A 12,249-nucleotide genomic window follows, 5' to 3' on the forward strand; every position below is an offset into this window, starting at 1 on the left:
GAGATCTTACATGCAGCTGCAGGGGATTTCCCCACATATCAATCAACTCTCATAAGAGCAAGCTGATTTATAAAAGACCCATTATGGGTAGGCATGGTGGGCATATATTGGGAGCACAATGGACTTTTTTTATTTTATAGGGAAAATAAAAATATGCAACTAACATTTAACCAAGAATGCACAGATCTAAATAACCACTGTTTATTTGCTTTACAAAGTTACTGGAATATATAATAAAATAGAATGCTTCATTACAGCAATGGAAACTGACCCAAATGTTTGATCAGAAAACCACAAATAAAGGCACTGTTTAGACTTGGTGTGATTTAGGTCAGGTTAGATAAGCCTCTATGCCGAGCAGATTTTCCACAAATACACACCTTGACATTTTCCTCCACTTCCATGTGGCCCAGCAGCTTCCCGTTCACGCTGAAAACGCAGAAGAGACCCTTTTCATAGTAAACCACGCAGTGCCCTTCAGTGGAGGACTGGATGAGTCTCGGCCATACACAGTTTACCGGGCTTTCCAGGGTCCGCAGGAGATCTCCATTCATAGAATGTATCAGGCAAGGACCCTCTGAGAGACAGACAGGAAAAATACATTTAAAGTAATGAGGTGTCTGGCTGATGTTAAATACGGAATGTAGCTGTGGGGGTAGAGGAACCTTTTAGCATTCTTACCAAGCGCTGTTCATTTTGTTTGAAGTTAAGTTTACATGTAGACAGCGCTTTTAAGCAAGCAAATTTCATGATCAGATTCCCAGCACATTTGTATTAAAGGGTAGTCTCTGCAATAGTCTTATTTTTTAGCTAAGTTCACCAGACAAAACGACATTTTTATGAAATGCATCAAAAACGACATGCACATAATACTTAATGAAGCAATAATAAAACTTAATAGCAAGTGATTGAAGTCTATCTCTTTGTTTACAATAGGTAATTAAAGGCAATTAACGATGTCAGCATTATTCTTTTTCCAAAATATAGTGCGAGTATTGAAATGCATTCAATTTGTTTATGTATTTTAAGATATTTTTCTTTAATATAATAAATAAATAAATAAATAAAAACAATCTTAGCATAGCTTACCTTTGGAGCCACTGATGACCAGGCCCAGTTCAGCACACACAGTCGCACAGGTAATCTCACAGTCATGTCCTGTCAAAACTGCTCTGGGTGTGACGAACTCAGCTGAAACAAAAAGTCACACGATGAGAGTCTCACTGCTGTTTCTCTGGTTTATTGCAAGCCCCTTGATGAAACGATTAAAAACAACATTTGCTGCCCTGTGTGAAAAACCACAACATGATTTCTATAATTTCTAATTTTTCTATTGAAAGATATAAATTCAAGTAGAGATTCAGCTTTATAACAAAACAACAAATTATTACATAACATGCATAAAATCAAAAACAACATGAAAAACTAACTTTTCCTGGCAGTTCCTGGCATCTTTTCCGGAGATATTTTTGCCCATTCTTCAACACATACAGCTTTGAGTTCTGCTATCAACTTTGGGGACCGAGATGGTCAATCCATCATTTTAATCATCTTTTTTTTCCCAGAAATTCCTTTGTATACTTTGCAGAATGCTTATAATAATAATAATAATAATAATAATAATAATAATAATAATAATAATTTTTTTTATATCATGCCTTTAAAAGCAACATCTCAAAGCACTTTACAAACAAACAAACCAGAACATAAAAAGTCATAAAAGTACGTCTAAGCTAGATTTAAAAGCATTAAGAGTGGCAGAATCCCTGATCTCTTTAGGAATAGTACTCCACAGTTTTGGGGCAAAACAACATAAAGCCTCATCACCCATAGAAAATGTGCTTTTGGAGATACCTGCAAGCAGAGCGTTACAATAACCAATCCTCGAAAAACAAAATGCATGAACCAATTTTCAGCTACAGAAGCAGAAAGCACAGGTCACACTCTAGTGACATTTCTAAGGTGGAAAAATTATGCCTTAACAGTATTCTGCACATGAGGTTCAAAAGTTAATCCAGGATCAAAAATAACTCTGAAATTTTTCATTTGGGATCTAAACCCAAGCATGGTACCATCAACTGACATGTTTACAGCATTGGTTTTAAGTACATGGTTGGCAGTGCCTAGCAACATAACCCCTGTCTTGTCACAGTTAAGTTGCAGAAAGTTTTGTGACATCCAACTCTTAATATCAGAAAAGCAGAAAGCACAGAGGCTGCAACATCAATATCAGATTTAGTATGCACATAAATGTGGGTGTCATCTGCATAAAAATGATAATTCAGGCCATGTAATCTTAGTATGTGACCAAGGGGTAACACGTAAATAAAAAATAGTAGGGAGCCCAAAATTGAGCCCTGTGGGACACCATATGTTACTAGCCCAACCTCAGAACTAAAACCACCAAGAGAGACAAAATGTTGACACCCAGCAAGATAAGACTTTCAGTACAGTGTAGTTGTCGAAAACCAGATTGCAAAGGTTCATAGAGTTTATTTGCAGTTAGATGGCAATTTAATTGCAAAGTGACAGCTCGCGCTAATATTTTATCAAGGCAGCGCAGATTTGAGATGGGACGATAATTATTAAAATTATCCAAAGCCATGTTAGCTTTTTAGGCACTGGAGTGACTGTTGTCGTTTTAAAAGCAGCTTCCAACATGCCAGAGTTCAGGGCGTCATTTCAAATATTTAACACCAAGGGGCTAAGATTTGCAAGACAAGAACGAAAAAGAACAAAGGGAATAGGATCCAGTAACCATGAGGTGGGTTTCATTCGATGGACAAGATCATTAAGATATTCAGAGGAAAGCAGTGTGAAACAAGAGAGGACCCAGCAAAACCAGGCAAACTAAAAGACTGAATTTCTTCACCATCTTCTCTCAATTCTTGAGTCAAATCTTTTGCAGTAATCCGAGGATTTTGTCAGGCTGCTCACATGTTTCTTCTTCCAGATTTTGCAGAAATCTTTCTTGCTCTTCCACACCTGAAGCTAGTTGCAGTAGTTCCTGTTCTGTGCTTGTCAATAATAGCCACACAGTGCTTTTCAGTAAACTGACTCTGCTAATTTCCGGGTAGTTTCTCCTTTTTTGTTCAGTTGTACCACTGCCATTTTGAGATTGTTGTTGTATTCTTTAGTTTTAACCATTTTTGTGTTGCTTTTTAATCAGACATTTCTTATTTATGTATTAGCACTTGATGATTATGTATATTTATTCTATAATTATCACAAAATATGTTGGATTGCCCAAATACTTTTGTAAAAGTATGAATTTAGTGTTGCAGCTCAACCTAGAACCATTTAAATATGAATCATCTACCCTTCTGATGTAAAGTCATGCAAATTATTACACACACAGGACCAGACAAGGCGGGACGAAAGCAGCCTAATCGCTCCTGGAGAATGGCTGATTGAAAAAATGTTCTAGGGCTGGTTGGAGTTTTCTTTAAAAGGTAACTGTGGGGATTATAAAACTTCCTACCACTTTGTTCTATTTTACAACATACAGTTGAAATCACTTTTTGCTGTATGGCTGACAATTCCTTCTAAACCTCTGCAGCTTTGATCTGATTGAAAAGGTTGCGGTGAACCACTTTCTCAGATACGGTAGTGAGTTCATTAGAAGTTCATTATGAGGAGCCGTTTGTTTATCACTAGAAATAGTTGTGCACGAGGGTCTTGTAAAAATCCACTCAGTGTTTAGCCAGCAAAAGCTGACAGAGTTAAGAGGGGCGAATGAGTGTGCTACTAGATTTGGAGGTTGTGGGTTTTATTCTTGACCAGAGCGACTTAACGCTAGACAGAGATTTAAATAAGCTCTGAGTGGCAAGCTGTGTATAATGGGCAAGGAGACCAAAGGTTCTATGGATTTATCTCCAACAGTACAAGGTACACTGCCTGTGCTATATAAAGATACCACAGGATGCTGGGATTCCATAAACTACTATGGTTTCTTCCATCATATAGAATGTTGGGTTACTATCAAACCCTGGTTCCCTGAATTAGGAATGTAACCATTACCCAATGGGTGTTTACCTCCTAAAGATCCTGAAACCTGAATAGTCTATACCAAGGCTGCTCAGCTGAGCCTGTGATGCAGTCATGACCCACCCCAAGGGCATAAAATGACAGTGCTCACAGACCTCAGCGTCATTTTTCCTTTCTTCAAGCCTGCCAGGTTAATGGTTGCATTTCTATTTCAGGGAACCAGGGTTATGATAATAATCCAACTTTCCCTTTCAAGTATGAAATGTGACCATTACCTAACGGATGAGTATACCAAAGCCGTCGCAAGGGCAAGATTGCAGAAAGACTGGAATGTGGATCATTATTTGTGCATGTTGAGTAATTTGCATTGCTCTTAAGCTTACATAGGGCGCAGAGCAAAATAATTGCCTGGCCACAACATACTGCATCCGCAATTATTTGCACTGCGCCGATACATCATTCTGTAGATAGGCTTTTTTTTTTTTATTCCTTCACTGTCTTGTGTGCATTGCTACTTAGGCAAAAAAAATAAAAAGTCCTTAGATAAATGCCATTTAAAAAAAATACTCCAAAGCAATTAACTTTCTTGTTTACTGTTCACATGACAATGATGTTTTACTCTGCCTATCAGTGGGTCTGTACTGGCTTTTCTGTGACCTGTACTATACAGTAGGAGGTGGGACAAAGTCAGTGTTGCATTGTTATTTTGATTTAGGTTGCTAAAATCTAGTTTTCAGCATTGGAAGTTAAATACTAAAAATGGACAACAAGAAAAAAAAAGCAAAGTATATTTCCACTGAGGCTCATGTGAAGACGTTTCCCAAAGAAACTTTAAATACAGATGGAGGTAAAATGGTTTTCCACATCTTGTACTGTGACACTGGAGAAAACACTAGAAAACATTTAGCTTCAGAATCACACAATTAAGGAAAAGGCTACTACAGAGGCTGCCAAACAGAATGTAAAACAAATAACAGCTTTCAGAAAACAAACTGGAAAGTCAGCGCAGGAAAAACCTACCCGGGAAAAATATGTTAATTCTCTGTGATTTAAGTAGACCCCTACCTACGAATCAACCAGCAATTAGTCCTTCTAACAACTCAACACACACGTCTGAAAAGGTGGCTTGAGTCAGCTCTTAGCTGTTACTGTAAACTGCTGTTCCTTCCATGAGGGACTCTCTTAATGTCAGAGCAGTGCCTAATAGAAAAAGAGGGTTGAAGTTCACCAGAGGAATGTGTCTTCCATATTTGATCCTCTAATATAATGCTACCTCCAGTCTTAAATAATGCAAGGCACCTCTCCTTATAGCAGTAACAGCGCTCAGTGACAAACTGAGCCTCCAATGCTTTGAGAAATTTATTTTAAGAACAAGGGAACAACCACAGGTAGTAAACCAGACTTGCTGATTTAATTAACATAACCTTAAAATCTGTTAAACATACTCAGCTTTTTATATTTTATTTATGTTTTCCAACTCCTGGGATTAAAACATGCAGTAAGAGTTCTACAAAAAAAAGAAAAAAAACAAGAGCCATAAAACTGATATATTGGTGTATCAATTAACCATTTTTCCATATGGTGCACATTTGGTAGGTAACATCTGATTATAATTACTTTTTTTTTTTTTTTTTTTTAACAGACAAGAGAAGGAAGAGTATAATTTACCTTGAATATGCATCTTACGTACTCACACTTCTTTCTGAAGAAACTGGACACATGTTTAACTATTTGGTGATCTAAAAATGCTTTTCTTTTTAAATACAGCAATTACATTCTGCTTAAACTATGCACAAAAGTTATGCCCCCAAACTATTTTTAGATTATTTAATTAATTCTTATTTATGCAGGAAAAAAAATTCAAAATGTAGGTTTATTTCTAGGAAGGGGGAGGGAAATACCCTTTTTATTTTCAGAAGTATAAAAAAAAAAAGAGATTCCACAGTAAATATATTTTTTCTAGTACTTACAGCATATGGATCGCATACTACTCTGCGATTTATGTTTTATTTACTACTCTTCAATTTATTCCAAATTGGTATTTACAAACTGTTAATAAAGCACTGAGTTGATGTTAAAGAGGAAACCTTACTTATGCTTGCTGTTTACAAATAGAAAGGACGTAATTAGTTTGGCTACTGCATGTTTTTACCACAAGATGGCACTCTAATCTGGCTTATTTGTGGAGTATGCATTCAGAAAGGAATTTCCTACCTGGATTCCCTTTGGCTACCATCCTTGCCGTTGCATACCCTGGGCTTGAAACAATGTATTTACATATGAAGGAGAATGAATGATACCTGACAGCCAAGATGGGTTTTGGATGGCAGAATGTGTAATCAATGCCCGAGTGTAACAAAAACAATCCCTTGCATAAACTTCATCAAGGATGGACCAGGCAAGTCATCTGTTTGAGGCTCATTAATGTTTCTAAGCCCTATGGCTAACAAACCTACTTGCGGCAATGGAGCATCACATTATTCTGCCGTTTTACTAAACTAACATGATTAGAATTCCATCACTGTTTTTTCCTTCTGATTCAACAGAACACACAAATGTGAATATGCAAAGTTAGTAAAATGACACAGCTTTAAAAGAAAGAGAATATATGTGTGAAATAATTGAAAATGTTGGGGAATGCTTGTAATACTGTATTTGTATTTACACAATATTATGCCATTTGGAGCACCACTGTTGAAGACTATTTATACAAAAGGTTTAAAACAGTGGTAAATATCCTTCTATCTCAATCATGTAAAACACAATGTTATATTTAAGAGGTTTTGAAATGATCATTGTGGCAAGGATTTTCTCATAGGTGGACATCCTAGTGTTGTGTTTTCCCATTATTTGTGGAGCGAGTGGAACCATCTCCATATAGGAACACTTTAACTTAACCCTACCGGTACACATTCATATTTTCACAAAACATTCTCAGCATCCTTGCATCCTTTGAAAATACTGTATTAAAGAAATCTGTTTTTTAGAAAATCAAGATATTTGTTAACCTTTAGACACCATACAATTTGCTGCTCAGATGCTTTGATATGCAGTAAATGTAGACCTACTGTTATGAGGTGAATTCAGTGTTGCAACATTTAACATTTGGGAAGCAGTCTGCCTGGAATGAACTTGTGTTCAACATGGTTAAATTGGTAAATACAATACAGTAAAATGTCCTGTGCTTTTCAGACAAGGACCACAAAAAATAAGTCTGATCCCAAGACAAAGCGTAAAATGTTTTTAAACAAAATTATAAAAAAACTAACTGGAATTATAGAACTAAAATACAAATTAACAGTAAATAATAATTAGTTGTGTTGAAAAAAAAAATTGATAGGTAAAGTTGATATATTTGTCTTCTAGTTTTACCTCAGTATTTAGGGTGTGTACTTAAAAGGAATGGACAAAAGGAAAACTTTTTTTGTTGTTGTTTTACTAAATATGATTGCTGATTATTTATTTATTTATTTTTTACTAGCTTTGTAGGAGTTCTGTTTTCATTTTTACAAATCAGCATGTTAATATGCCTTATAATTAAGTCTATGCATCCATACAAATGAAGATGCATTTTAACATGAGGCACTGACTGGAAAAAAAAAATTGTATTGACGAAAAAACTGGCTTTAAAAGGGCTTCTAAATGAAATGCTGATGTGCATCATTAATAAAATTGCAATTTATCATAAATTCTAGTACATTTGTATAAACACACTCAATGTCACGTACTGCATCTAAAACAACCAAATTAGCAAGGTAAGAGTTGCACACAGCAACATTATGTGTCTGCTGTTCTTTGATCTTTTCCAAAGCCATATGTTATTGTAAGCAAGGCTAGACCATAACACTTCAATTGTATTGTCCCCCACCCCCTTTTGAAATGAATTACTGTCATTGGCTGGTGAACTTTCACGTGTCTTTGAATCAGGGCACATTTGTTGTCTGCCGGTGGCCTTTAGAATCCTAATGCGCTGGCATTTAAAAACTAAATGTCACTGACAAAATGTACAGAAAAAGCTTCTGAAAATAAATTACTAAAATGGTATTGTGCATTGTCAACTAGAAAATAAATACATCAGTGCAAAAATAGATTTGCTGCCTAAAATCCAATATAAATTAATAAAGCACAAACAATATCATATCAAAAATTAGCTGCTAAATGAAAAGCTGTTTATTTCTCTTAGAAGTCGTGTCACGTGCACATTAAATATATAAACTAGTACAGAGAATATCTGTTAAAGTGGACTGTAATATTTGTTAAGCAGCTGGTATTTGAGCTGCTGAAGCACAGGGTTCATACTCGTACTGTATCTGAGCTGTACTTACTACCCGGGTTTTCTCCAATGATACTGAATCTGAGCTGTACTTAGTGCCTGTGTTTTCTCCAGTGATACCGTATCTGAGCTGTACTTACGTCTGGGTTTTCTCCAGTGATACTGTATCTGCGCTGTACTTAGTGCCCGGGTTTTCTCCAGTGATACTGTATCTGAGGTGTACTTACTGCCCGGGTTTTCTCCAACGATACTGTATCTGAGCTGTACTTAGTGCCCGGGTTTTCTCCAGTGAAACTGTATCTGCGCTGTACTTACTGCCCGGGTTTTCTCCAGTGATACTGTATCTGAGCTGTACTTACTACCCGGGTTTTCTCCAGTGATACTGTATCTGCGCTGTACTTACTGCTGGGTTTTCTCCAACGATACTGTGCTGTACTTACTGCTGGGTTTTCTCCAATGATACTGAATCTGAGCTGTGCTTACTACCTGGGTTTTCTCCAGTGAGAATCTATGAGCTGTACTTACGTCTGGGTTTTCTCCAATGATACTGAATCTGAGCTGTACTTACTGCCCGGGTTTTCTCCAGTGAGAATCTATCTGAGCTGTACTTACGTCTGGGTTTTCTCCAGTGATACTGTATCTGAGCTGTACTTACTGCCCGGGTTTTCTCCAGTGATACTGTATCTGCGCTGTACTTACTGCCCGGGTTTTCTCCAGTGATACTGTATCTGAGCTGTACTTACTGCCCGGGTTTTCTCCAGTGATACTGTATCTGAGCTGTACTTACTGCCCGGGTTTTCTCCAGTGATACTGTATCTGAGCTGTACTTACTGCCCGGGTTTTCTCCAGTGATACTGTATCTGAGCTGTACTTACTGCCCGGGTTTTCTCCAGTGATACTGTATCTGAGCTGTACTTACTGCCCGGGTTTTCTCCAGTGATACTGTATCTGAGCTGTACTTACTGCTGAATCCTGTACTTAGGGTTTTCTCCAGTGATACTGTATCTGAGCTGTACTTACTGCCTGGGTTTTCTCCAGTGATACTGTATCTGAGCTGTACTTACTGCCCGGGTTTTCTCCAATGATACTGTATCTGAGCTGTACTTACTGCCTGGGTTTTCTCCAGTGATACTGTATCTGAGCTGTACTTACGTCTGGGTTTTCTCCAGTGATACTGTATCTGAGCTGTACTTACTGCCCGGGTTTTCTCCAGTGATACTGTATCTGAGCTGTACTTACGTCTGGGTTTTCTCCACTGAGCTGTACTTACTGGGTTTTCTCCAGTGATACTGTATCTGAGCTGTACTTACTGCCCGGGTTTTCTCCAGTGATACTGTATCTGAGCTGTACTTACTGCCCGGGTTTTCTCCAGTGATACTGTATCTGAGCTGTACTGAGCTGTACTTACTGCCCGGGTTACTGCTGAGCTGTACTTACGTCTGGGTTTTCTCCAGTGATACTGTATCTGAGCTGTACTTACTGCCTGGGTTTTCTCCAGTGATACTGTATCTGAGCTGTACTTACTGCCCGGGTTTTCTCCAGTGATACTGTATCTGAGCTGTACTTACTGCCCGGGTTTTCTCCAATGATACTGAATCTGAGCTGTACTTAGTGCCCAGGTTTTCTCCAGTGAGAATCTATCTGAGCTGTACTTACGTCTGGGTTTTCTCCAGTGATACTGTATCTGAGCTGTACTTAGTGCCTGGGTTTTCTCCAGTGATATTATCTGAGCTGTACTTACATCTGGGTTTTCTCCAGTGTTACTGTATCTGAGCTGTAGTTAGTGCCCAGGTTTTCTCCAGTGGTACTGAATCTGAGCTGTACTTAGTGCCCGGGTTTTCTCCAGTGATACTGTTTTGGTTGTTCTCTTTTTGTACTTACTGCTGGGTTTTCTCCGTGATACTGTATCTGAGCTGTACTTACGTCTGGGTTTTCTCCAGTGATACTGTATCTGAGCTGTACTTAGTGCCTGGGTTTTCTCCAGTGATACTGTATCTGAGCTGTGCTTAGTGCCTGGGTTTTCTCCAGTGATACTGTATCTGAGCTGTACTTACGTCTGGGTTTTCTCCAGTGATACTGTATCTGAGCTGTACTTAGTGCCCGGGTTTTCTCCAGTGATACTGTATCTGAGCTGTACTTACTGCCCGGGTTTTCTCCAATGATACTGATCTGATCTGAGCTGTACTTAGTGCCCGGGTTTTCTCCAGTGATACTGTATCTGAGCTGTACTTACGTCTGGGTTTTCTCCAGTGATATTGTATCTGAGCTGTACTTAGTGCCCGGGTTTTCTCCAGTGATACTGTATCTGTGCTGTACCTACTGCTGGGTTTTCTCCAATGATACTGAATCTGAGCTGTACTTAGTGCCCGGGTTTTCTCCAGTGATACTGTATCTGAGCTGTACTTACGTCTGGGTTTTCTCCAGTGAAACTGTATCTGAGCTGTACTTACTGCCTGGGTTTTCTCCAGTGATACTGTATCTGAGCTGTACTTACGTCTGGGTTTTCTCCAGTGAAACTGTATCTGAGCTGTACTTAGTGCCTGGGTTTTCTCCAGTGATACTGTATCTGAGCTGTACTTACTGCCCAGGTTTTCTCCAGTGATATTGTATCTGAGCTGTACTTAGCGCCCGGGTTTTCTCCAGTGATACTGTATCTGTGCTGTACTTACTGCTGGGTTTTCTCCAATGATACTGTATCTGAGCTGTACTTACGCCCGGGTTTTCTCCAGTGATACTGTATCTGAGCTGTACTTACGTCTGGGTTTTCTCCAGTGAAACTGTATCTGAGCTGTACTTACTGCCTGGGTTTTCTCCAGTGATACTATCTGAGCTGTACTTACTGCCCGGGTTTTCTCCAGTGATACTGTATCTGAGCTGTACTTACTGCCCGGGTTTTCTCCAGTGATACTGTATCTGAGCTGTACTTACTGCCCGGGTTTTCTCCAGTGATATTATCTGAGCTGTAGTTAGTGCCCAGGTTTTCTCCAGTGATACTGTATCTGTGCTGTACCTACTGCTGGGTTTTCTCCAATGATACTGAATCTGAGCTGTACTTAGTGCCCGGGTTTTCTCCAGTGATACTGTATCTGAGCTGTACTTACGTCTGGGTTTTCTCCAGTGATATTATCTGAGCTGTACTTACATCTGGGTTTTCTCCAGTGATACTGTATCTGAGCTGTAGTTAGTGCCCAGGTTTTCTCCAATGGTACTGAATCTGAGCTGTACTTAGTGCCCGGGTTTTCTCCAGTGATACTGTATCTGAGCTGTACTTAGTGCCCAGGTTTTCTCCAATGATAATCTGTTTGAGCTGTACTTACTGCTTGGATTTTCTCCAATGCTATTGTTCTTGCCGTTCCAATACCATAGTAGGAGGGTGGCATCTCGGGACCCCGAGAGAATGTAGCAGTCTCCACCGATGTATGATTCGGATCTGGCCAGGCACGTTACCACATCTCGGTGTCCGAAAACTATCTGAGTCAGTTTACCTGAAAGACAGCAAAGCCCAGGTTTTCACACATATTCAAAACAAATCAGATGGAATACAGGTTATGATATCCAAGTGTGGACATTGTTTTCCATGTTAATGCCTGCAGTTTATATTTATTTGATGTATTAACCCACGAGTGGAATCCTTTATACCTCAAAATAGGCCTCAATAATTCTATTTTCTAAATGCAATGTTGTGTTATCATGCAACACCCCCCCCCCCCCCCCCCCCAGTTCAAGCCACATTTTATTTCATGATTACATTATTCTAGAATGATCCTAAAACTGTACTGTATATTCTTACATACATTTCTTGCTAATTGCCAAATTTTTTTTTAAAACAATTAACTGCTTACAAGCACAGCGATGCCAATTAACTACTGACCCCTTGTGAGTTTAGATACTTAAATCAATTTTTTTTTTAACTGTCTGAAAGTACTGTCACCAGTTAATTGCATACTTAATTACATTAATGGTTATGAAAGTATTTAGTGTTTAACTTT

The 12,249-nt window shown here is 38.6% G+C and overlaps 1 protein-coding gene across 4 annotated transcripts in view; it reads right to left on the bottom strand.

The window, feature by feature from the left end:
• lrba (LPS responsive beige-like anchor protein) overlaps positions 1–12,249 on the bottom strand; it is a 283,887-nt gene that overhangs the window by 5,511 nt on the left and 266,127 nt on the right. For all 4 annotated transcript variants that reach the window (XM_041260260.1, XM_041260269.1, XM_041260252.1 and 1 more), the window contains 3 exons: positions 11,578–11,745; positions 1,090–1,191; positions 381–577 (listed from right to left, as the gene is read on the bottom strand). In XM_041260260.1, the coding sequence (XP_041116194.1) occupies positions 381–577; positions 1,090–1,191; positions 11,578–11,745 (467 nt within the window). The remainder of the gene's footprint in view (positions 1–380; positions 578–1,089; positions 1,192–11,577; positions 11,746–12,249) is intronic.

This window comes from Polyodon spathula, chromosome 1 (assembly GCF_017654505.1).
Source record: "Polyodon spathula isolate WHYD16114869_AA chromosome 1, ASM1765450v1, whole genome shotgun sequence".
NCBI lineage: Eukaryota > Metazoa > Chordata > Actinopteri > Acipenseriformes > Polyodontidae > Polyodon > Polyodon spathula.